Source organism: Melospiza georgiana, chromosome 2 (genome assembly GCF_028018845.1).
Source record: "Melospiza georgiana isolate bMelGeo1 chromosome 2, bMelGeo1.pri, whole genome shotgun sequence".
In the NCBI taxonomy this organism is placed as follows: domain Eukaryota; kingdom Metazoa; phylum Chordata; class Aves; order Passeriformes; family Passerellidae; genus Melospiza; species Melospiza georgiana.
This window is the reverse complement of record NC_080431.1, coordinates 14,955,798-14,982,668: the sequence shown is the minus strand read 5'-3', so window position 1 is coordinate 14,982,668 and position 26,871 is coordinate 14,955,798. Positions and strand designations below refer to the sequence as shown.

The 26,871-nt window shown below is 44.1% G+C and overlaps 1 protein-coding gene across 1 annotated transcript in view; it reads right to left on the bottom strand.

Annotated features, from left to right (window-relative positions):
- Positions 1–22,851: 22,851 nt before the first annotated feature.
- UVRAG (UV radiation resistance associated) overlaps positions 22,852–26,871 on the bottom strand; it is an 87,090-nt gene continuing 83,070 nt past the window's right edge. The window contains exon 15 of the mRNA XM_058045746.1: positions 22,852–26,450. Within this exon, the coding sequence (XP_057901729.1) occupies positions 25,748–26,450 (703 nt within the window). The 3' untranslated portion in view covers positions 22,852–25,747. The remainder of the gene's footprint in view (positions 26,451–26,871) is intronic.

Here is a 26,871-nt window from a genome sequence, read left to right as displayed (position 1 = left end):
TCAATCTCTTGATGAAATTCAACTGTCTCCATGGTTCATTTAGCTGTGGGATCTATGGAAGTATTGCCATGGTGGAAGGTATGGATAGAATTGAGGAAAAACTCACAACTAACAATTCCCTGTAAGCAGAGGGGGAAAATCTGATGTTTTAAAGGGAAATAATTAGTGCTGGATACAACTCAAGTAATTTGTTTGAAGTCCCACATATCTCAGGGGCCTTAATCTGAAACATGTACAGCTTTTTTTCTTTCTGTTGTTTTAACCAGACTGAAGCAAGCCTACAAGACAAAGATTTGAGACACTAATAACTGTGGCTGATTTCTGCCTGGATTTGTTTCAGCCCTGTCTCTTAATGCTAACCAGGAAAATGAAAAATAATTAATAACAATCAAAGTTCTCCATGCTAAGTGCAAAGTGCCATTGTTTCCCTCACATTCCTGGTGCTGATTCTGCAGGGCCTCAACCCAACAAAGCAATCAAACACATGTGTAGCACTGACAGCCTGATTAGCAGCTTTGGCTCCAAGGAGATCAAGGCTTGTATTTACCAAAGAAATGGTGCTGAGCCATCGGCCAACAAACTATATGGACATCTTGAACAGGTTCTTGCCTCATTTTTGAGTATGACCACTTGTGACTCGATCTTTTGTGTGGGATTCCGTGTTGTCAAAGCTGGCCATGATAATCCAACCCTGAAGCTTTAGATGGGCTTCCAAAGTAACTTCAATATCGGTTGATGCAGGAGTTGTGTTTTCTGCAAAGTTTCTTTTCACCTGTGTCCATACAGGAAAATCAAAAGGCACCTGGGATTCTTTCCAGACACGAGAGCTCTCTTCTCCAGATGGTTTGATTTTTAGGATGCTCTTGGCACCATTTGGGTCTGGAAAATCACACTGTTATATGCACACCTTCCAGGCACAGCTCAGAAGGCAGCACAAACTCCAAACAGGCAGTTTGGGAGAAGCCACTTAGTTTTGGATAGCAAGAAGGGACAACAATGTGGACACAAACCTCCTTTGTTGTTTGGCCTCAGGAGATCAGCACTGGGCACATTTAATTTACTGGTACAGATCCAGTGACTAAATCCCTCTCTTAACCTTTCTGTTGCCCAGTGGTAATGTATCATGTGGCAGAGATCTTTATAAACCTTCATCCATCTGGAAATTATTATCTCAAAATGAAGTTTATTTGAAGAAATGGTATTAAATGATTACATGTTATTTTTGCCTTGGCTAGGAAGCAAACTGCTGAGAGCCTCTCCTTGGTCCAGATTTGTTTTAGTGTTTTTATCTGGACCATCAGCATCAGGCAGCTAATTTGGCTGCTCTGCTACAGTTGTCTGGTGATTGGACATAATTTATTAGGAGTTTGACTATTTGTTTAGGTTTATCTGTTACTGTTTCTCTTCTCCATCTTCTGTTAGGGCCTGTGTATTGCCCATCTGAATTGTCTCTTTATTTACTTCTTACTTTTCACTGTGAAGATTTGAAACACATATTAAAGTCCAGAAAAAAAAAATCTAAAAAATAACACATAGAAGTTGCCAAAATAGTATCACTTGTGTTGTGTACTTGGAAAACTCTGGACTAGACAGTTCTGGGGCTGATTCTTCTCCCAGTGATAATTAAGTGAGGGAAAAAAACCCAGGGAGACCCAAGGCAAAGCAGTGACCTTCAGCAAATGCATAGATTTGCAGACAAGACTCCTACAGTGGTGCAATCTTACTGCAGATCTCTGTGGCACTGAATGATAATCCATGATTGAACAAGAGCCTTCATTTTGAAGGGAAAAATAACAATTTGGTTTAAATATGTTAACTAGTGGGGAGCCTGATAATTTCTGGCATTTGTGTTCAGTTCTGGCTCCTTGCCTTACACACACTGCCTCTGCAGCATGCCCCTTCCAACCCGTCTGCACCACCAAATCCTTGTGTGGGAACCTCTTTTCCCCTAATCTTGACAAATGCATCCCATCCCGCTGCCATTCATCCTGAGTGCATCTTTGATCAAGTCTTCTCCTCCCCAAACAGCTCTCTTCAGACTCCCCAGTCTGTGCCACAGCCAGTGTGAGCTGCTCCTCATTGCTTCCCTAATGCCAGGTTCTGCATCTGCTGCCCATATCAGGCTTCTCAGATGTGTGCTCTCTCTTGGTCAGAGCCTGGATTCATCAGGGCATGTAAGCAAATGAAGTTCAGGAGAGAGTGCTCAATCTGGGGCTGGCGGGTCCTTCCCCACCCCTCCTGGGTTGTACCTCAGGAGGATAAAAGGGAGAGCTTTTGGAGCTCATGATGAAAGGGGCACCTTAAAATGAGTGTGACGTCCAAGACTTGCAAAAGTTGTGAGGTGATTGACCTACTAGTAGTTAGAAGTAGTGTTAAACCATAATGTATTTGTTTTCTGTGTACCATTTTTCTCCACTACTAATCTGGTCAGTATGGTTGTTTTGTAGCAGAGCTTTTAATTCCCCAAATCCTGGAAGATACAGAAATATTTCTTTTTTCCCTGCATGTTACAAATTTCCCCCTGGGATGGTGTCACAGACCAGATTTACTGGTGTGCTTCCCTGTGACCAGGGGCCATATCCCTCTGCTGTATTTGCACCATGACAGGCACAGCAGACAATGTCTACCATATAAAAGCAAACCAGAAACATTTGCTTTTATATCTCATGGCCACACTTCCACGTGCTCCACAGTGATTCCTTAACTCTTTAGTTAAATGCCTTTAACAAGCAGGATAAATGTCAGCCAGCTACTACTTCAAAGTTTCCAAGCCTATCCTTATCAGTTTAATTTTTCTCTTTATTTCTCTTCCTAGTGACATATTTAGAAAGGAATTCCATATTCTGGCAGGTTTGGATGCATTTATTAATTACATCCTGCACTTTGTTTATTAATGAGATTGGGTTCTCATTTTCCCCCATTACAATTGTGGAGGGCTTTTATTCCCCTTTAGCCCTAGCACTCTTAACATTAGCTCATAAACATTTCCTTTCTTATGCCCAGAGATTTTCAGTAACAGTTTAATTGAGCAGTGGTTCATCTCAAGGAGGGAACTGACTCACTGTGCTCTCTACAGCTGTCAGCAAATCAGGAGTGGATAACACAATTGCTGGGCCCAAGCCCAGGACAGCTTGGGAGACAGAGAAAAGGAAGTCAAGACTGGATTTCTCCAGTATATTTGTATAACTTCTGGCATGGTGTAGGCCAGAGCAGCCCCAAAGTTTCCAGGTGTTACCTCAACAATAATAAATAATAGTTATCGTTAGCAATCAGCAATTATTATTAACAGCATGGAGTAACAAGAAACAATAACAACTAATATTAGTTATTTAATAATATGTGGGAGGTGATGTTTGAAAAAGATGGGGAATTATTTCCACAAAAACATGTTCTAGATGCTTCTATTTTCCAAGAGTTCAAACGACCCATTTTCCACATGGTACTGCAAATTCTTCTAATGAAAATCCCAGTAGTACTTGAGAAACTAGTTCTCTGGTTTAAAATAAATAAATAAATTAATAAATAAATAAGAAATGGTTGGTGGAGATGTCAGAACAAGGTCAGCATTGTTGGGGTGATGGGCACTGAAGGAGCTCTTGTGTGAATGCTGCAGATGAAAAGGACCTGCATTGCCCTGGATCAGGAGTCTGGTGATCAGTAACCACAAGAGAGCAAACCACTCTGCCCAGAACCCTTTGGGAGAGGAAACCAGCCACAAACTGGGAATTAAGCCATTCCTTAAGACATCAGCAACTCATTCAAACATAGCAGAGGCACAGAAAGCTTTTAATTGGAACAGACCTTTAAAAGTCATCTAGTCCAACCCCCCTTTCCTCTAGACCAGGTTCCTCTATCCCTATCCTACCTGGCCTTGAACACTTCCAGGGATGGGGCAGCCACAGCTTCTCTGGACAGCCTGTGCCACAGCCTCAACACACTCCCAGCCAAGAATTCCATTCCAATATCCCATCTAACCCTGCCCTCTGTCAGTGTGAAGCCACTCTCCTTTGTCCTGTCCCTCCAGCCTCTTGTCCAAAGTCCCTCTCCAGCTCTTGGAGCCCCTTTAGGCACTGGAAGGAGCTCCAAGGTCTCTCCTTTTTCTCTCCAGGTGAACACCCTCTGCTCTCCCAGCCTGCTTCCAGAGCAGAGGGGCTCCAGCTCTTGAGGATCTCCATGGACTCCTCTGGACTTGCTCCAAAATTCCATATCCTTCTTATTTTTGGAGCCCCATAGCTGGGCACTTATGCCCTCTGTTAGTTGCCTTGGGGCAGCAGCATCCCTTCGCTTACAATTCCACATGCTCCAAAGGGCTTTGCTGATGCCAAAGATGTTGTGTCTTCATGTGGCATGAAACCATGAGCCCTGCCTTGGGCTCATCAGTGGGCTGGCATGGAGCTGTGCTTCCCTGCAGAAGGGTTCAAAGCCTGAGCTTGATGCAGCTCTCCATCCCCATCACCAACAGGGGGACAATTTGGAAGTCAGAGCCAGAGCTCATGGTGCACCATCTGCATTAAGGTTGGCTCTGTTTCCCTTCAAGAAGACCTGAGTAAATGTAATCTTGTAGGATACTGGGATGTTATCAGGGAGCTGATCTGGAGTTTTGAGGTCACAGAGCAAGAACAGAGATCTCTCTCCATTACAGATAACAGGTGATTTCTGCCTTTGCCAGTTTTCCCTCTTGGTCCTTCTTCTCCCTCTGGCCCTCTCCACATCCTTCTCATTGTGCTTCAGACACAGAGAACCAGCTCCTGCACCAGGTTCCTCCACTGACAGATTCAGTTGGCCCAAGAAAGCTCCTTATGCAGGCCAAAATGCCCTCAAATGCATCACAGGACCTTGGAGACTGTCCTATGCATCAGAGGAGACATAGCTCTTCAGACTTCCAGGCAACCGCTCAAAGGGAAGAATGATGAGGAGGACTCCATGCTATCAGAATGCTAATTAATTACTTTATTATACTATGTTATTCTATACTATATTACACTGTATCACACCACATCTAAACTGAAACTGCACAAGCACACAACTCAACTGAACAAAATCTTGTTTTGCGTGTCCAGACCATCTCCTGCCCGACAGTCTGGACATGTGCTTGGCCCTGACAGGCCAAGGAAACAAAACCCCATCACTTTGGTTAAACAATCTCCATATTGCATTCTACTTTGGCACAACACAGGCACAGCAAATGAGATAAGAATTGTTCCGATCATTCTTTTCTCTGCTTCTCTCACTGCTTCTCTCAGGTTTAGAGAATATGAATCCCACACATCTCTTCTGCCTGTTTTTTTTTCTCCCTGGGCTGCAAGATTCCTCCTTTAGACTACATCTTTGATTTATTGCACTTCTGCACTTATGAGCACCTGGAAAGTGTTCTTGCCCCATTAATTTCAACTTGGAAGTTTCATTGTTTTCCAGAAGAAAAATAAATCGCTCGGGATGGGAAGACATGCCCCTCAAGCCCCCTCTCTTGTCTTTCACTTTCTTTTCCCTCCTACTATTCCCTCTTCCCCTATTCCAAGAGGGAAGAGGGGTGATAAATATGCCACACAAGGTATGAACTTCACAAACCAGGAGCAGGGTAATCCTATCTGTGCAAACATTGCTTTGCTGAGCACCTAAATAAGGCTCTTTGCTCAGCACATTTCCTATTGCCAGAGATGAATACTGTGGTCCCAGAAAGAGGACAACCAGCTGCAGGGGTCTAATTTCTGCAGGGATCTGTGTCCACTTCCTAAATACTTGTCCCCAGAAGTTTGAAACACTTTGAATGCTCAGTATTCAGCTGAAATTGTGTTTCCTTTAAGGTCCCCCCACATGTGACTCTTCCGCCACAATGGTCTCAAGACTCTCACCATGCAGTGCAGCTTCTCTCACCCTCCCAGGTTTCCTCCTAGCTTATAATTATCCTCCTTGCAAGGAAAAGTAGGACTTCCTGAACAGATGGCATACCCCAGATCAAGCCTTTTCCCATTTTATCAGACACTGGAAGACAATAATGAAATGTCCTGTACTCTTGTTTTTTGTGGTCAGTCTCTTGCACCTGCCCCAGTCTTTGTAGAACATCAAAGGCTGGACAGGGCTTGAAGCAACCTGGTGTAGTGGAAGGTTCCCTGCCCATGGCAGGAGGTGGAGATGAGAGGAGATTTAAGGTTCCTCTTAACCCGAGGCGTGCTATGATTCTGTGATTCCTTGCTGCAAGCCTGCTGTGTAAGTTAAACTACTGCTATCTGCTGCCAGGATAACTCCCACTCTGCCCTGGAGCCATTACTCCTTTGCTTTAGGCTAATAAACAAAGACTCAACAATTAGGGTTTTATGATACCCTCACTACATGGACAAGTCATTCAGATTGCTGCCAGTGATGAGCACATTATGGACAAATTAGATATTCCTGGCACTAAAGGAAGTGCTTCAGAATCTATGAAGTGTTTATCTAATCAAGATCTGTTGTAAAAAATCAAATTTATTTGAAAAATAGCCTCGGTCTCCAGATTCAAACCTAGGTTAAGGTTTTCCACAATTTGTTTCTCCTCCATTCAGTACAGGAAATAGAGGGAAGGAACCCCCTGTGAGTTCATTTTCCCATTTACTATATAAACTTCCCCACAAGAATTTAAATTTACATGGTCATTCAATCTGTCATCTACCTGGCCCCCAGAGATTTCTCCACTTGTTGATTTTTCAAACAGTTTTGACAGGAAACTGAAGGTCTCCAAAAATATTATGTTCCTATTTCAACATTAAAATAATTATTCAGAGAAAGGAATTATTTCAAACTAAACAATTCCTTCTTATTTTTATCCTATTAGCTGATTTCTATGGGGCAGGTGATGTACATAGCAGATTGTAGTAGACAAAATGCACAAAAAACCCAAGGGAATTTTAAAGGGGAAACAGAAAAAATGGACAATCTTAAAATAAATCAGTTTACAAGCCATCAGCTTTGACACAGAAATCCATCACAATCAGACTCTGCTTCCTGTCATTCTTTGTTCTTCTCATTTTTGTCTGGATTTGAGTCCACTCAAACCCTGCTGGAAAAGCAATTCCCTCTGGTATTTCCAGGCTGTCTAGAAATATCTGAATAAAAAGCATAAGAAATTCTTCAAGAGCACACGTATTCAGATGGTTTCCAGTTATGTTTTGCACACTGCAGTCTGTAGATAGAGGGTGTGCCTCACAACCAGGAGGCAAAAAATGGTACTTGGTGCAGCACAGAGGCCAGAGCAATCAGTGCCTAACTGGTGGTGTGTCACAGATGTGTTTTATGAAAAATCCTTTCCTTAGGATTTTTTCTCCTGAGAAGCTGAGAGGCCTCAGAAACAAAATACAAACAATGATAATCTGCTGCTGTGGAATGCAACAGGTGGATCTGTGATCGGTCTCATGTGGTTGTTTGTAATTAATGGCCAATCACAGTCCAGCTGTGTCTCTCTCTAGTCAGACACAGGATTTTGTTACTCATTCCATTCTTTGCTTTCCTTGCTAGCCTTCTGATGAAATGCTTTCTTCTATTCTTTTAGTATAGTTTTAATATAATATATATCATGAAACAATAAATCAGCCTTCTGAAACATGGAGTGCGATCCTTGTCTCTTCCTGGGACCCCTGTGAACACCACCACAGTGGTAGCTTGAACATCACCTCCTGTGCTGATAATAAAAAAAAAAGGGGGGGAAATGGACATTTTCTTCTAGGCTGGAGTTTTGAATTGCTCAGAGATATCACCAAGAGTATATGTAGCACATAGTTTATCTCAGCGCAGACTCTGGCAGTACATTGAATTAATTACATCACCAAGTTTCTCTCCCTTAAAAGTGATTTAAAGGGCCAACTTCAAAGTAATGAAAGTAAATGAGACCAGAAAGATAAATCACTTCAATAAGAAAATTGCTAAGAATCCAAGTCTCCTCAGTGTATTGTCTTCTGCCTTTGCAAATTTACAGGGTGGCATTCAAGAGCATCAGAAAGAAGAGTCATGTGCAATTCCAGAAGTACAGCTCAACCGAACTTTGCCTTGATCAAATTCCACTGGACTGTGAGGATTTCCTGAGGGAAAACCAGCTTAGGAGGGGAGAAAAGCAGGCAAGTGCTCTTGATGACACAAGACACACCTAAGTGCTCTACCTCCAGTGCCATGAAGTTGCACTGAAGAAATTCAGCTCCAGAGCTGAATGTCAAATATGGTGCTAGAATCACACTACTTGCACACTACATCGTTAAGGGGACCCACCTGAGAAAGCACAGTAAACCTGATTATTTAATAGCTCTGTAGTGCCTTTCACCCAAATATCTCCCAACACTGTACAACCATTTGCTGCAAACCCCAGGTGAAGCCGCACTATCTTTGCTATGTGACAGATAAGGAAATAGAGGTTACATTATTTCCAGGAGGCTTTGACAGGGCCCAAAGTAACAGCCAAGAGTCCTTCCATTTATTCACCTTTGCCACTTGGGAATGATGGGAAAAAAGTGAAAATGGTGATTTGAGTCTGTGGTTAGCCTGTGCTCAAGTTAAGGGGCAGTCCAGCAATGTTTTTTTTTGTTCCTCCATCAGGGCTAATGCAAGTGACAATACAGGAAATAAATGGAAGATATCAGGACAAGAAGCAAAGAAATCATAATGGAAATGTAGTCAGATCAATGGTACATTTGTAAATACTTAGAAACAGTAGGCATCACCCCAGACCAACAAGACACAAATGTTCTCCTATGCTGGAAGCTGGAAACCAAGGAGAATGCTCTACAGCCTCAGCTTGCACTAGATGCCTACAATCAGACAGATGGACCTTTTGATAACTTCCATCAAAAAGGAGTCTCTGTAGGTCTAATATCCAGACTCACACCACAAGGGAAAACAGAGTAACAGTTCATCTTGTCTTCAAAACCAGTGCTAGTAGACAGAGAATCTGATCACCTACACACATCCTCCCTCCAAGCACCAGGATTTACAAGCACTTAATTTGGTGGAAAAGGCTGAGTTCAACAGGCTGAGGCTGGAGGAGAGGAACCAAATCCCGTTCTCAGTAATGGTAGGTATAAAATCTTTCTGCAAGAAACTTACATGAGATTTTGTCCTTGCTGAGGGCATTCCAGTAAGATCAGTAAAAAAGAAGAGAGAAAAGAGCAAAAACTGTTTTGTTTCATTTGCTGCCAAATTTTCAGCATTTTACAGTTTTGGAATACATTGAAACCTCTTCAGCTAGATGAAGGAGCCTTGCCTGAGCTGGGACAAGGTGCAAACAGCATGGCACAAAAGAAACATGGGTCACACCTATAATTTATGTTTAGAAAGCATCTCTGGTTGTTAGAGAATTTTGCTCAGAAATGGCTTATAGAGTTTTGTTCACACATGCCATAATCATATACAGCTGATGGAAAAGTAAAAGGCAGCTGTGAGGAGCAAATTCTCAAAGCCTGTTTCTGTAAACAACAAAAGTTCTCAGGCACGTTTATGTAAACAGCAGAAGTTCTCAGGTTGTTTTTTAATAACAAGTAAATATCTTGTCCTTGGCTGGTATGGGAAAGCAAAAGTTGACAAACATGGAGGCCTTGAGAACTTTCATAACAGGGTGAGAAAATAAATCTTGGATTCAATAACAAACTACAGGTACTGAAAACAAAAGGAGGGGTTAATGTGTAATCTGTGACCTATGATGAGCTCGGATTTTGCAATATGTATGAGCTTAATTAACACCGTTATAAAAAGTGCCTGGTGAATCAATAAATCGGAGTTCGATGCTGAATCAAAGGATGGGTCGTCTCCCTTTGCTATCTACATCTGGTTCCAAGCACCATGTCTGTTGCTGCAGCCTCTCTCCATCACAGCAAAATTATTGCATATTGCATTGATTCAAATATATACCCTCCAAAGACACATGTTGCACCAGGAGAGGTTTAGATTGGAAATTAGGAAAAACTTCTCTCAAAGGATTGTTCAGCCCTGGCACAAGCTGTCCAGGGCAGGGGTGGAGTCACCATCCCTGAAGGGTTTTAAAAGCCATGCAGATGTGGCACTTTGGGACGTGGTTAAAGTGGTGGGCTTGGCAATGCTGAGTTAATGGTTGGTTTCAGTGATTTTAGAGGATTTTTCCAACCTAAATGATTCCATGATCCTCTGATTCTCAGTTTCCCATAGAAAAGCCATGCACATTAGGAGGAAACTTACAGATCAAAATACACCATGAACCGGGCAGAAACCAAATTTCCAAATTTCCCAAACCACTTGTTCTCCAGTACAGGGGGAAAAGCCACTTCAAACTTGCAGCTGGCTGGGCTGAAAAGCAAAAGCATTCAAAGGGCAGGGAGGACTGCCAGGGGACATGAAAGGTGTGGGAACCCAGGACATTCCTCTGGCTGTCCAGGACGGCCAACACCCCTGCCAGGGGGCTCAGAAGCCCTGGCATAGAGCCCAAAATGCCTGTGATTTTGATTATGACCCCTGGAGCAAATTACCAACCTTATATGAAGATCAGTAAGCCACAACAGTTTAGGTAAAATAATAGTGAAGTTATCACGAGGTGGAAAAGTAGATTTTGGGGTTTTTGTTATGGGGGTTCAGGAGGTAAGATGGCGGGAACTGGGCATGTCCAGCTTTTCTCCTCCATCTTCTGCTGTGATGCTGGCACTTTTAGATTGGTTTAGAGTAGAAGCTCACTGTCTAACATAGGTGATAGGCATTGGAAAGTAATTGTAAACATTGTATATGTAGTTTTTAGTATAAAGACATAACACTGCCCTGGGAGCAGGCAGAGTGCCTGGAACTGTCCTGCTGGATGGACCTCGGCAGGGCAGGAGAAAATTTTTTATAGATAAGATGCAATAAACGACCTTGAGACCAAGAACTGAAGAGCTCCAACTCCTTCTTCAAGCGCTCGGGCTGGGAAAAGAGACTTTAACATCTCTCAGGGCCACAGCAACCCCCAAAAGATCCCAAGAGAAAGGCAGGAGCATTTTTATCATCTTCAAATGTCAGAGACCCTCTCTCTGTCCTCCTGCATTGGCCTTTTACCTTTAAGCATTCTCTTCCCTTAATAAGGACCCTGCACAAGAGAGCTGGCCCTCTTTAGGAGGTCATTGCTTTGAGGGGCAGAGCTGTTGCCACAGGCAGCTCTTGCTCAAGAGTCAGGAGTGCACAGCTCAGGAGGAGAGCTTACAGGAAAACATTTCAGTCGTGTTTCTGTTCTGTGGGACTCACAGTTTGCATTTGTTCCCCCTTTCCCCTGTGTGAAAAAAAAAAAAAGTGTTGCAATGACTCTTGGAGACAGGAGTGGTGTGTGGGTCTCTGGCACCTTCCTGTTGGATTCTTTCTGTGAAAGAGCCTGACCCTTCCTGGGGAGGAGGTTCTTGCTGATGGTGCACACGATAGGAGGGGAGCATCTGCACCAAGGTGGTCTCCCTGCATGCAAGAACCACCCACAAAATATCTTCTCCCCTCACCTTCCCCAAGCACTGCCTCCCAAAGTCCATTTGGTGCCGTGGCTCCTTGCAAGCATTTATCTCTTTTACGAGATTTGTCCCCACCACTCATCTCACAAACAAAAACTACTCACTCCAGTCATAAAAATCAAATCACAGAATACTTGCAACATGATGATCTGATAACAGAAGTGTTACAAATGCTCCAAAAGCCAGTGTTTAAACCTAGGCAAAATCCAGGAGTAGTAATAATAAAATATCCATGACTTGCATGCAGTGGGTGAAGGATGGTCAGTGCTGTGGTTATCATTTTGCCAGAGCCTCTTCAGCTGCATGCAGTGATCATGGCTGCAAACCAAGGGGAGAAGCTGGGGCACAGATGAGATACCAAGGCATTTCCAACCATATCAGGCTTTTTTTTGGACCTCGAATGAATGCAGAAATTCAGCAGCTTCCAACTTAGACAGGAATTTTCTCAAAAACAATGCCAAAAGAATTTCCCCCTGACATCTAGTGGCTGCTGAAAACAGAGAAAGATAACGTGGCAGGAGAAAACAAGCTGTGCTATAACCAAGAAGATTAATTGCAAGTGCAATAATATCCAGGCCTTGTGATGAAATATTTTACAGTATATTGCCCTCAAGAGAATGGCTTTTTTACTGATTTATTTTAACCTCCACATTACACAGATATGTTATAAATGTCTTCAGAGATGCCTTGGTGTTATTTTCCCCCTGACAGCAAATAATAAACTCTTTCTCAGCTATATAACATTTCTAAGGAAACCCTTGACACGACCAGAAAAATATCAAGGACAATTAAGCCACATGGCACTCACAGCCCTGTGGGAACAGACCTGAGGTCTGCTCCAGCACTCAGAGAGCAGGAGAAACCCTGGTTCAAGTCAAGTAGCAACAGCCTCAGAGGCAGCAATTTAAAGATCTCTTGGGTAAAGATCTCTGGGGTCTCTGTATTATTTTAATAATGGTTCAAGTCAACTTTACTGCTTGCAGAGGAGCCTGGTACCACAAAGGAAGAAGGGCTCATCTCAAGGGAATACAGTGAGGACATCTCAGCTGCACATAGTTTTGTTCAGCAGGGAGAAAGGGACTGTTGGTCACACATCTTTGGGAGTCCAGGTACATTTGATGTCTCCCTTGTAGGCCCAATTTTAGTCTCACTGGATGGAGGGATATCATGGACAGAGGTTCCTGGGAGGTGGATGCCAGCATCAGGCTCCTATGGTTAAAACATGGCTGAGAGGATTCAGGCCATTTGGGGAGAATTCCAATCCCCTGATCTGCCAGCCCAGATGGCTTGCTTTGTCCCTGTCCTTGGTTCCTCCTGTGTAACCCACTGTCATTAATGAGGCAGCCATTTCCCCTCATTTGTGGTTGTATAACCCACTGTAATTACTGAGACAGCCATTTCCCCTCATTGTGGCTGTACCAGCTTTGCTGTGTGTCAGCAGGGCCTGGCATTTGGCCACAGAGCCTGGCTGGGCCCCCGCTCCCTGTCACACTCAGGAGAGGCCGCTGAGAGCAGGTGAGGTGAGAAGGCTGACCAGACCCTGCTAATTGCACACTGACAGACCCTCAGCATCCCCTGGCACCAGAGGAAGGAGGCTGAGCACCCCTGGGCCCAGAGCTGTGGCACACAGCACACAGTGTTGGCAGAATGCCCAGCATGGCTCCCCAGCTGATGCTTCCCACACCTGCTTTGTTACAGACAGAGAATCCATCCATCCATCCTCACACCACTGGTGTTTGCAGGGTGCTGGTATCAGTGCTCCTGCCACTCTGGGTCCCACCACACCTCTGAAGGTTCCTCCACACCCGCTGACCATGAACCTGCTCTTCCCCTCCCTTGCAGTCTCCTCGTTCCACCCATACAGCAAAATCTCTCTTTAAATCCTTTGGTGACCATCAAAGCACCTCAGCAAGAGGGTCTCACCCCATCTGACCCTGATTCCACAGCCAATTTCTCTTGTTGCTGTTACTGATGGCACAGGATTAACCCACATTAACCCTTTCTGCCGTGGGATTGTGGAGTAAATCTTGGTTCTGAGCATTCACCTTCTCCATTCTGCCCCTCAGGGGACCCACACCCCACATGGAGGAAGAAATTAATTTCTAAGAATCCTAGCAAGTAATAATCACACCATAACTCCTGGGTACACCAGACCAGCCCATGTTACATCATGAAGATTTCAGTTGTTACAGCACCAGCTTGCATCCAGGTCTCACCTGAATTCATGGTGATTGGACCTGTATCTTATTACAGGCAATTTGGGAGAAAATTGACCAAAGCAAAGTCTTGGTGGCCCAGAGGAACTGTGTGCTCACAAGGGAGGGAACAGCATCTACAGTCACATGGTTTTCTTCTGATCCACAAGGTCTCTGCAGCTTCTGGGCATGAGTCTGCTGGCTCAGTGTTCACAGGTGGTCATGGGTGTAGATAAACCTTCTGAGAAAATCCTAAAGGTGACCTGTGACTCTGGGTTTAGACTATTTCAAAAAACACTGAGCACCTGGAGCTTTTCATGCCCAAAGAGAATGATGCATCCACTGCGGGTGTTGCACAGCAGACACAAGGCCCCTTTACCAACACCACAAACTTGAAGGGCAGCTTGCACAGACCTCTGATGCCTTTTTTTTTTTCCCCTCCCTCTTTCCAAGCCCTGTGGAACTGGAACAGACCCCTGTAAAACCACTCTGGTTGGAGAGCTGTTGTCAGGTCATTTTCAAAAGTTCACAACACTTTGCAAATTGTTCCTGCTGGAGGTTGTACAATAACAGGGTCATTACTCAAAAAGACATAGATCAGATCTCTTCACCCACAACAATATTCCATGGGAAAAAAAAAGAGGAAAATAAATTGTTCAACACAAGCTGGAGATGACAATGAAAAATTTACCCTTTATTATGTATATTTTTATGGAGAAAGGTTATCTATCCATCATCATATACTAGGACAGGAATGAGCCTGTGACTATTTAGATATAAGTATCTTGCATGGGTAGCTAAAGAGAAAAAATTATCCTAGAGAGGCTGTCTCTACTCTCCTTGTCCTCTCCCTGTAGATGCCCATCACAAACACTGCATAAGTGTGTTGAAGCTGCTCACCTGACCTATTTTAATCATCTATATTAGGAAGTAATGAGTAGGAGTGTCTGTTTCTCTCCAGAAGCAATGAAGGGAGCAATTAGTCCAGATGTAAAAAACTCCATCACATCAGGCCAATCCCATTTATACATCTTGTTTTCCCCATCTCTAAAGCAGAGATAATAAACCTGCCTTTGTCTCAAAAGCAGTTGAAGATCCTTGAGGGGAAAGGTAGTTGTGATACAGGGATGTTTCTCACAAAAAACCAAAACACAATAAGGTTAACAATAAAGTCAGTAATGAGTTCTTATGGAAAACTTGCAGTGGAGTTGCAAAAACCCAAGGTTGCCTCAGTTTGGAAAGTCCAAGAATCAAAGATTTGGGTTGGAAGGGACCTTTAAAGGTCACCTAATCCAACCCCCTTGCAATGAACAGAGACACCTTCAACAAGATCATGTCTATTGCCTCCCCACAGCTGAAACTGGATCCTTCAAAAAGCATTATTTTTATTCCTGCAATTTTCAAATTATTCATTAAAGAAAGGTGTTTTTTCTAAGAGTCAGCCACTCAATGTTTCACAAAAGTTGTGTGATCACACTCAGTGCAATTACCATATTTTTCAGCATTTTAGCAAATTGAAGGCAATAGGTCAACCACAACTTCTACAAAAATTAGAGTATTTCTCTTTTTTAATTCCATTTTGACTCTTTTTTCCCATTTGTGTTCTCCCTTGCACCTCTGCTTGGACTCCTCAGCATCAATGAAATCCCTCACAGTGGAAGAGCAGCAGAGCCACCCCAGAAGGATTGTTTCTCCTGGGGCTCTCACACAAAGGATGCTGCTTCACCCCACCCTGTCTGGCCCATGGCAGGCAGCTGGTGCCTCGAGTCCCCACCAAACCCAGACTGCCTGTGCCTGGTTCTGCAGCATGAGCACAGGGCTCTGGGAGGTGGCTGAGACTGGAAGAGCTGGGACTTGAGGCCTGGAACAGCTGGAAAGAGATCCAGCCCTTGGATAATCACCAGGTTTGGATGCTCAGGATGGAAGGTGCAAGAAGGAGGCAGGGTTTAGACACTTCCCTGCATGTGCCTCAGCCTCTGGGTTGGAGCCAGGACACCTGAAAATGCATGGCTGTAAGTGCATGTGCCCTGAAACAGGGTGAGACATCCCCTCCTATGCCCCTCCTAAGACTCACTGTGACCCTGTTCACAGGGGTTTTTGGTTGAGAGAAAAGAGGAGGACCTGACTCCATGTTTCAGAATGCTAGATTTATTATTTTATGATATATATTACATTAAAACTATACTAAAAGAATAGAAGAAAGGATTTCATCAGAAGGCCAGCTAAGAATAGAATAGCAAAGAATGATAACAAAAGCTTCTGTCTCAGACAGAGAGTCCAAGCCAGCTGACTGTGATTGGCCATTAATTAGAAAAAACCACATGAGACCAATTACAGATGCACCTGTTGCATTCCAGAGCAGCAGGTAATTATTGTTTACATTTTGTTCCTGAGGTCTCTCAGCTTCTCAGGAGGAAAAATCCTAAGGAAAGGATTTTTCATAAAAGATGTCTGCGACAACTCACCAATGAGCAGGGCATGGGCAGCCTCTGTGGAACACTGAGATGGTCTTGAAGATGCCATGAGACCCCACAAAACCCATGATAATTATGATAGACTCATTCTATCATTAGGGCAGGGAAACACCAGTGCTCAGACATCCATCTGCTTTGTGCCCACACTCTCCATCAGTTCCTGCCCACTTTTAGTGTGTCAGAGTCTCTGCAAGGGGCTCTGTAAACCCGCCACCTTGGATCGAGTGAAGTTTTGTCACCTCTCTGGGTCAGGTCACAATCACACCCTGAGTCTTCAGAGGAGCTTCTAAATTTCCACAGAGTTCCACACCAATAATTTCCTCTCAATCAGTTTTTCCCTCTCCACTGATTAGTCCTTTCTGCCTTTAATACATTTCCAGGCTCTGCAGACTCATAAAACTTCATGGGGGAACATATCTGTGTGGTTGGCGTGGGCAGGAAATTACTGTCATTTTTCACTTCTTCAGCCCGAGGAGGTGTTTACTGGGCCTGTCATCAGAGGGCATTTGCACGTTGGCCCTTCCAGCACCATCCCCAGAGAGGTGTCAGCACCAGGAGCCAATGTAGAAAAGAATCCAAGCTCTTTATTTTGACTGGCCTTGGAAGGCAATCTGGGCATTTCAGCAACACAGCTCCTTCAGACAACCCCTCATCAGCATCTCAGCAGGGCAGTGAAGGCTGGAGAAAAACTTCCTGGTCTCCACCAAAGGTTAGCAGCAAGCCAAATGCTTCTGTTTATGGACATAACACACCCTGCCCTGCTTCAGCTGATTGAGTGTGAGCACCCACATCCCTGGAATATTTCCATGCTTTGACACCTCTGATGGTGCCCCTGAGACTCCTCTGTGTCAGGAGACTTAACAGAGGAGCTTTGTGGCAGCCCTGAAATACAAATTTGATATGCAAATGTCCACCAATCTTTGTCTTCTTCCTTCACTTTGATTAAGGGCTGGAAATGAACCTAGGGGTGCCCAAGTGGGCAAGGAGGCCGAGGGCACCTGGTCTGTACCAGCAGTGTGTGGCAGCAGCACCAGGGCAGGGTTCCAGGCACTGCTGAGGGCACTTCTGGGCCCCTCCCAACCCCAAAGGGCACCAAAGGGCTGGAGCATGTCCTGGAAAGGAAACAGAGCTGGGGAAGAGGCTGCAGCACCAGGAGGCCTGAGGGAGACAGTGGGGCTCAAACTGAAGGAAAGGAGGCTCATTCTCCACAGCTCCCTGACAGGAAGGTGCAGCCAGGGGGACGTCAGGCTCTTCTCCCAGGGAACAAGGGACAGAACAATGGAAAAGAGCCTCCAGTTGTGCCAGTAGAGGTTTAGGCTGGATATTGGGAAAATTCCTTCCCTGGAAATGTTGTCCAGCCCCTGCAAGGGCTGCCCAGGGCAGTGGTAGAGTCCCCATCCCTGGATGTGGCACCTGGGGACAAAAGTTTATGGTGGCCTTGGTAGTTTGCTGGGGATTAGTTGGACTTGATGATCTTAGAGGGCTTAAAAGCCCTCTAAACAAGCTCAAAAATTCTGTGATTCACTATTTAAGAGGAATAATGAAAGGCAAAGACCAACATGTTGGGTGAAGAGCTTCCTCCTCCACTTGCTAAGTGCATGATTTTTTGGGTCTTGTGGGTGGAAAGACAGGGGTTGGAAGATGCAGCTCTTGGGAAAAGCTACAGGATGTGCTGAACAGCTGGGCAAAGGTCCATTCTCCTTGGCTGTACAGTAGTTCCTCACAGGACATTCCTTCATATTTTATTCGGGAAAGCCTTCAAACTTCCACCTGATGAACTGCAACCCTTTCTGTGGGAGAAAGAGTTTGCAGTGCTCAGTTATTCACACGAGATGAAAGGGGCAGAGCCTTGTCCTTCCCTGCCTGCAGAGCTGTGATCCAAGGCTGAGATTCCCATCCTGCATGGGATTTTTCTCATGCTTTTTAGAAAGAGGGACAAGAGGAAACACTTTAAGTTGCAAAAACACGTTCGAGAAATGTGCTTAGCCATAGGACTGTGGATTGATCTGCTGCAATTTAACGAGCTTCCCTTGAGAGCAGCACCAAAACCCTGTTCAGGAGCTGTGCATGGCTGGTGCCTCTGCCTCAAGCCCCGGGCAGGAAGAGGTAGGATAAGACAAGGAAGGATAAGGCACCACTGGAGTGGGCTAAAGACAGTTTAACTTTGGCTCCAAAAATATTTTGGCGTGACTTGCTAACCTGAATTTTATCTGTAAATGTTTTAAGTCTGATACCACTAGGAATCCTGATTTTTCCAACACTTACCAGCAGGAAATCCCTGAGTGGAGGGTTTAGCTGTAATGAACTTATTGTACATTCAAGCACTGAATGTCAATTTGGATCACAATGTCAAAAATAAGCTCTGAGAGAATGCAGCTGGACCCTGGGGTCACCTGTCAGGAGCTCCAGAGTGAAATTCACCAGATAAAGACTAGCATAGCCTTCATTTATATTGCAAATATAAATGTGCAAATATAACAGCTAAGACTGTACAGCTAAGACTGCACAAACATACTATGTCTAGGAGATGAGCCCCCTCATCCTCTCCCCAGCCCCTTTCCTACTTTGCACATGATTTCCTTGTCTGGAAAGGCTTCATTAGAGGCTGCCCAAAGAGTTCTGGAGTGTTCAGATATCTTGGGAGGCTAAATTCCCCTATTAGTGCCCATCTAAATCACAGCCACTTGTATCACTCTGGGACCCTGAAGTGCCAGATGCAATCATGATTCCCATCCTCCCAGACACAGGTGAGGACAAGATCCCAGCCCTTCTGCTAAAGGCACACAAGAATTAGTCCAGAGCATGGGATGCCAGAGGAGAGGTGCACAGGGGCAAGAGGGATAATACATCTTCCTTTCCAGGCACATCCAAGGGCTGCTGGCAGCTTGTGCCTGGGATTTCACCCACACTCCTGCATCAGCCTGGATTCATGTGGAAACAGGGAGGCTGGACTGGAAAACTGGGGAGCTCCATTCATTCCTTATGCTCCATCCTGAGCACTCAGAAGTGAGAGCTAATTCTCTTCTGCCATCATTACTCACTGCACCCACCCAGCAGCAGCCAGGGGGCACACAGGGCAAGAAGCTCAGATCCACAGAGGGATCACACCATCACACAGGAGTGGGAAGAGGTGTCCTACCAAGGGATGCTCAGAAGAACCTGAAATCCCAGGTACAAGACACATGCCAGATTTTAAAATGATTTCAAGCTAGATGAGAAGAATCCAATGCCAATCATAGGATATCCTGAGCTGGAAGGGGCCCACGAGGACCATCAAGACCAACCAAGGGTGCAAGAGCGTTGTCCAAATACACACCATCTCTAAATAAATGGTTTTGGTAAAGTTTCTATTTGGTAGCTGCTAATGTTATTGTTCTTGGTATTCTCCCTAATTAATATTCCCAAAAGTTTCCTTACAAATTCTTCTCACAGAGACTCTCAACGTTTTGTAGTTAGCTGGATGGAGAAAATACTTGGAGAAAAGAAAGGTGAAGTTTGGTTTTTCCAACCAAAGATCGTAGGACCGAAGTCTTTTAAAAATTTAAACAAAACAAATATAAACCTTTATTCATAACTCTACCCCATAATTCTCTAACCTGTTTATGGTGAATCTGGGGATAAGACCAGAACTTCATTTGCTTTGAGGGAGCTTTGAAATTCCTCTGCCTTGCACATGCACACACAATCATCTGGCAGACCATGGCCATGCACACCGTGAATTACCAAAGTCAGGAATGGCATTTGCAGGGCACTTGCAGCCTCTTTTCTTCCCTGCAAACACTCAGCAGCATGAGGAGCTGGTCATCTCCATCCTCTGTACACTCCTCCTTCTGGCTTCCAATCACTGGGAACAATCTTAGGCTAGAAGCATTTGTCCCAGCCAAGTCATGGAAACTTCATGCTCCTCCTCCTCTCCTCTGTTCCAATGACTGCTTGTGTGATTCAGATTCCAGAGCCTCCAATTTGCCCTACTTTCACTAACTACACTAGCACCAAAATTAAAGTGAAGGACATTAGGTCTAACTAAAGTCACACCTGTTTCACAGTGGTTTTGTCAGGGAAGAAGGTATTTCACAGAATCATTTTGGTCAGAATAGATCACTAACATGATCGACTCCAACCAATCCCACAGCATGCAAAACCCACCACCTTGTCCCCAAGTGCCACAATTCACACAACTTTTAAATCTCTCCTGGGATGAGGACTCCAATACTGCCCTAGGTAGCCTGATCTTGGGCTGGACAGACTTGTAATGAAAATGATGGAAAGTTTTGGGACTCATTTGTTTTGTCAGGTAGAGAATGATCACTGGTGTCTGTTTTGCTTGTTTATCCTATGCTGAAAATCACAGCTGAGGCACAAGTTTCAAGATGCTCAGCCAAAGAGCATGAAAAATGTTCCTCTACTCCACTGCTCCTCAGCTAAACAAACTCTGCTCAAGGCAGCAACACTTTTCATTAAGGCTGGAAGCTTTGCTGCATAGAGCAAACCCACACACTCCAGCACCTGATATCTGGCTAACATCAGGGAGGATTAAACCTTCCCTCTTTGGCCCCTAAAGCTCCCAGCAGAGCTGACATCATCTTGGAATTATCACCCAGAACAAATCCTACCCCAATTTAGCAAGCCTCCTCAATGGACAATAGGGTAGCCAAACTGCTTTCTGTTGTCACACTATGCGTTATTGACAAAGTTATCATTATAAAAACACTGAGCCAAGGCAGCCAGGGCCCTCCACTCACTCCAGCATGAGAACATTTCCTGCTAGCTCAGGGGAAAAGCTGTTAAAGGCACACTTGGAGGCAAAGGTAACGAGTGCTGCCACAGGTTGTGAACCTGCGCTTGCCCTGTATCAGTGTTCAAAGTCCAAGGAAAGTGATCTGTGAAAGGAGGGGTCCATCTGGCAGATGAGGAATATGAAATCCAAAGGTGAGGTGTTAGAAGGAAATCAGGTAGATGGTAAAAATGTGCAGCAGGAACAAGGCTGAACGTGCTTAAACTCACCAAGGAATTAAATGAGAAGATGCTGTAGTTTCAAGAGGTTTTAGCTGTCCAAGTCAATACTCTGAACAGACACAGAATCATTAAGGTGGGAAAAGCTCTCCATGATCAAGTCCAACTGTTCCCCAGTTCTGCCAAGGCCACCCCTAACCCAGGTCCCCAAGTGCCACATCTGTTAAACCCCTCCAGGAATGGGGCCTCCACCATTGCCCTGGGCAGCCTGTGCTGGACAACAACTTTTGGGGGAAAAAGTTTCCCTGATATCAAATTTAAATCTCCTGTGGCACATCTTGAGCCTGTTTTCTCTTGTCCTATCACTTATTCCCCGAGAGAAGAGACCAACACAGGACAAAGGGAGATGTGACAGACACCAATAGGTGGAGAAGCCATACAGAATCCAAAGGGTACTTGCCTTTCAAGGCCATCTGAAAAATATAGAAGTTATCAATCTCTTTCCAAAACAGGTAATGTTTTTTTTGAGATTACAAATGTAACAGAGAAATAGAAAATAGGGAATGTTTTTAGAGAATTCCAGGTAACTTTCAGCCTGCCCAGAGGATTTTAAAGGTGTTCCCAGACTGCAGAAAACCACCATACAATTGCTTTTGTCCTTCTCTTGCACAGGAACTGATGGTGTCCTGCCTGAGCACACAACACAACTGGTGCTGGAAAAAACAGACTCCTGAAAGAAAAACCAGAAAAGCAAGGGCTGAAAATAGAGACAGATGGTTTTCTGCAGCAGAGCTCCACCAAGGAAGGACAAGGAATTCAGAGATACCAGCAATGCCACAACATTTCAGAGCAGACAGAGCACATTAAACACTTCCACCTGAAAAAGGTCAAAATGCAGACAGCAAGCAGACATACCCTCTCTGGCATTTGAAAGGTGGCAGCATAGGGCACAGAAGAACCCAAGGTTTCCCTAGATTAAGTCCACTCTTCCAGCAGCAGCTCCATCTTATTCTTTCCACTCCTTATTCTTCACTTTCAGGCAATTATATTTCAGCAATGCTGTTCAACATTGTAAGATAGCTTAAAGTAAAGTTTCTCTCCTGTATCTTCCCACTTCAGCTCCTGGACAATACACACGATGCCCTGGGTTTTTACTCTCTGCTGATAGACAGACTGGGTAGGAGGAAAAAAACTAACCCACAAAACCTCCTAATGATTCCTGGAGAGTCCCTGCAGCTCTTCACATTTCACTGCTTCCCACCAGAGACTCATGAGCTGTGGACACACTCCTGCCAAGACTCGTGCAGCCGACTCCTGTTCAAGGTGCACATCACCATTTTGGGTTGATTATATGTTGATTATTAGCTGGAATCACAGAAGGTGCTGGATGAGTAGCAGTGCTTCCCTGATGAAGGAACACAGTATTTCCAGTACCCATAAATGTCTACAAATCTAGCTTAATTCCAGCCCCAGTGTAGGCTGGAGCTATTTTTCTAGCTGCATGCCATCTTTTGGGGAGAAGCATGAACAAGAAGTGCAGTACCAGCTCTTCTGAGACAGGATTTGGAGCCATCAAGGCAGTGAGTCCTTCAGGCAAGTCTTCTTGCCCAACCATTCACAGTGGAAGCAATATTGATTTGATGAACAATAAGCCAAGGAGTTTTGGGGCTGGCAAGGCCACTGGGGTTTAAACCAGGCTCATAAAGAAAACAAACACAAAGGATCCATTGAAGAAGACACACAAATTGAGAGATACAAATCAATTTTATTTTATAAAGACAGATGAGCTTTCCCGCAATTGCCAACAGAGTTTAAATGTGTCATTTATTATGCAATATTCTGGTCTCGCTTATTTTAAATACCTGGTCAAGCAAGGATAAACCAATGCTGTTGTGCTTGCTATAAAAATATAGTGGGATCTGATATTCCAAAACTAATATGCTCAAAAATCTTAAGGATTTCTAATGAAGGATTAGATTGAGATTGCAATGAAATGTTTTCTTAATTTGAAGACAGTTGCAGACTTTTAAGTGCCACAGCTGTGCAGGAACTGAAAGGCTCTTGAAAATTGAACATACACTGTGATCCATTATGTCACCCTCAAACCTCCTGTTTGTTTCTCTTCCACTACACTATTTCCAAAGTAATTTACAGGGGGTGAAAAAAAATAAACACCAAAAGGAGAAAGCTGTGACACAGCTGCAGTCTGTACAACCCCCTTCCTGACAGCCACAAGGAGCTGGTCAATGCTCCATCAGCCCTGTGAAGCTGTCCCACCTCACACCACCTGCTACATGGAAAGTGGCAGAAATGCAAGAGAAACACAGGGATAATTTAAGGCTAACTAAAGATAATCTATAGAAAGCCCATCTGAGCAGCTTTGTGCAACAGATGCAAAAATCAACCGTAGTGTTTAGCACATTACCAATTACAAGGGTTAAACAGGAACAGCCACACAACATTAGGGAGGAGAACTAGACTTCATTTGGTTTGTGCAACCTGAGAAATAAACAACTAATGGAAAAAAAAGTCCCACTGATGCTGTACAAATCTACTTTCACATGTTGCTAAATTGCCATGTTCACCTACAAAATGCAGTGACTTCACAACTACTCTTTGGGTTGCTCTGAAAAGTCACCATCCCACACAAGCTGATGCTTTTCTGTTATACAGGAACACGAGTGTGTGCACAAACAGGCCTGTGCTGCCTCGAGTATGCCAGACCCCATCCCACATGGTGCAAAACTGACCCCAAGTTACTGAATTTCACCTGAAATTACACTGGTATCAGAAGATGGCACAGGGCCCAGGACAGGCTATCTTATGCTCATCACTACGAAGTGCTGTTCTTTCAGGTGTTTATTTCTCCCTCTCTAGGCCAAAGGACAGCAAGAGCTTCCTACCCATTCCTTTCCAAAGCTTCTGCAGCGCTTCCTTCAGGGAAGTTTTCATGAGGTTTGAACAGAGGAGCTAATCTGGGGGAGAAGATATTCATGGATGTGTCAAACTTTGTACTGAACATGAAATCATTTTCAGTGTCTCAAAATCAAGGTTTCCAAGTGCTCCCATCTAGCACATCATCCTGGGATAGACCAAAGCTAGCAAACTGCTGCAGAGAGGCTCTATCCAACCACTCAACTGTGGACACAACCATTAAAAGCTAACTGAAGAAATGTGAATATAGTTTTAATACAATTATTAAGGCGTTACCTGGAAAAATGCATATTCTAGAACAGTGCTATTATGTATACTGGTTCTCACAAACACATCTTTTTTTGACAACAGAAAGCTGAGATTATACATATCCATATTTTTTAAAAGTTAATTTCAGCTAGCCTTACACTGAAGTTAGGAAAAGACTAGGTTGTGGGTTCAAAAGAAAACATAAACCAGGGAGAGAAAAAAAAGCCAGACAAGATGAAGTATTTTTATTCTGCTATATACTTTTATATTTCAGAGCTCACAACTGAGCTCAGATTCTTGGGTATACAATATAGAAAGCAAGAGCAATGAAATCCAAACTGAAATACATACCAGGAATCACAAAGCAGGCTGCAAATTGCTTTCTCATTAGTGCAGCTGAACACATGTGGCAGTGGTTACCGACTCAACAGCAATCTGCACCTCCAGCAAACCACTGGAAGTCTCTTCCCTCAAAGTATAGATGGTTAAAAAAATAAAAATTCAGATGAATAATGTTAAGTGCCTCCTTTTCACAGAGGATGGAGCAATTCCACACATTGACCTAATTCCAAAGTGCTTCATTCCCAGTCTGGGTTTTTTGGAAGATGTCTGAAGTGTCTCAGGGCACACTGTCCCCACTGCACACCTTGGAGGGCAGCAGCTGAACCCCACGTTGGTACTGGGTTCATTAAGTCTCTACTAATGAGATCTGTGCCCAGCCTAAGTGGGGAATGGTCAGGCTGAGATTATTACACAGAACCTTAGAGGTGGTTTATTCCTCAAGGTTTCCACTGGTAGGAAGAGCAAGTTTGGAGGAAAAGAGGAGTGGAAAAACCCCCAAATGTCATTTCTGATTAACCAGGTGCAAGGAAACTACAAAAAAAATCACACAGGTGCTCATTCTCTGGCAAGTTCACACTGCCAAGTGAAGACTCCTCAGTGCAAACTAGAACTTCAAAGGCTACAGAGCACAGCCAAAATAAAGTTGTCCAATTGTACCAAATTCATGGTATTTCTCTAATACTGACTACACTGCTCAAGCATACACAGGAGTACATGGGAGAATGTAAAGACATCTTACCATAAAAATATATTAAATTAAAGGGTTTTTCTTCTGAAAAGATTAAAATAAATTTAACTCTAAATAATAATTAAGAACATAACAAACATTCATAGAGGGGGCTGATCATCACTAGAAGTTGTTTTCAGAAAAGCCTTTATAAATGGATTCCAATGCCCTAGAAAAAAAACCCCACAAAACCTTCAACAGATTATAAATACCAGACAGAAAAGGACTTAAAGCAGAATGAAGTTACCTGGGCTGTGAATACACCATGATCCTGTGTTATTGTGCTCAAGTCCATTTGTCTAACACCATAGGAACAACTTTAAGCTTTTTTATTTTCATAATTAATATAAAGAATAAGTGCAATTTTATTTCTATTTCAGATCACTGATTTCACCTCAATGTCTGCTATCAAATCTCCGTGCGAGCTCACTTGTCCGAACTCTTGCGAGGTCTGCGGAAGCTGGACATGTTCTCGTTCAGTGCACAGATCCTTCGAGAGAACTCCTCAAACTCCCCTAGCACTTGTTCATCACACTCAACCGCTACAGCATGTTCCACTGGGATGGAGGTAAAGTCTTCCAGCTGATCTCCTGTGCTGAACCCTGTTGCTTCCATACCCATGATCTCCTCTGCCTGCTCCACGGTGCAGCAGAGCACGGGGTTGAGCGGGGGCTGAAACTCACAGGGCTGCTTGTTGTTCATGGGGCCAGAGCACTCGCCAGGCAGAAACGCCCCATTTATTGCACTAGAACGTCCTAGGAAAGGTTCCTGCCTGTCCTGGGTATTGTTTAGGCTTCCATTTTCTCCATTTAAACTACTGCACAAGTCCTGGCCTTTTTTGGTATTTCTTTTGGAGGACTCCATACAGGTGTCCAAGGAAGAACATATGGGTCCAGGTTTTTTATCCAGCTCTCCCACACAGGCTGTGACAGCAACAGGCTGTGTTAAAGCAGAGTTGTAACTAGGAGGAGGAGTTTTGTACTGTAGTCTCTCACTTCCCGTGTTGGCTCGTTTTCGGAGTCCTTTATCTGGAGAAGGAAGCCCACTGGAAAAACCAATATCCAATCTGCCGAAGCTAGAGCTCTGTCTCTTTGGAACAGGAATTGCACTGGAAGTATGGTGTCGATCGCTGTAAAAGAAGGGAAGAACAGATCACACCCATCAGGCACGCTCACGAGCAACACAGATGTTTAACCAAAGGCTGAAGCAACTGTTTTATCACAACTCCAGGCTCCGTTTGGCCAACAACTTCTATCCCAAAGTGCTAAAACCCCAAACATGCCATATGAACCACAGAAGAGAGCCCAGGGAACAGCTGCAGTGAAAAATACGTTTTGTAGGAACACTTACACAGCTCTATGGTTTGGCAAGCCAATCACCCAAGAAACCATCACATTATGCTAATTCACACTGTTAACACAATTTTATAGGACTGAGCTGCACTTATGGAATATTACTGCTGACCATATATTTACGTATTTATGGCTTGTATTGGGTCATCATAAACTCTTCAAAAGTGAGTAATAACATCTGAATTCTCTATGGACAAA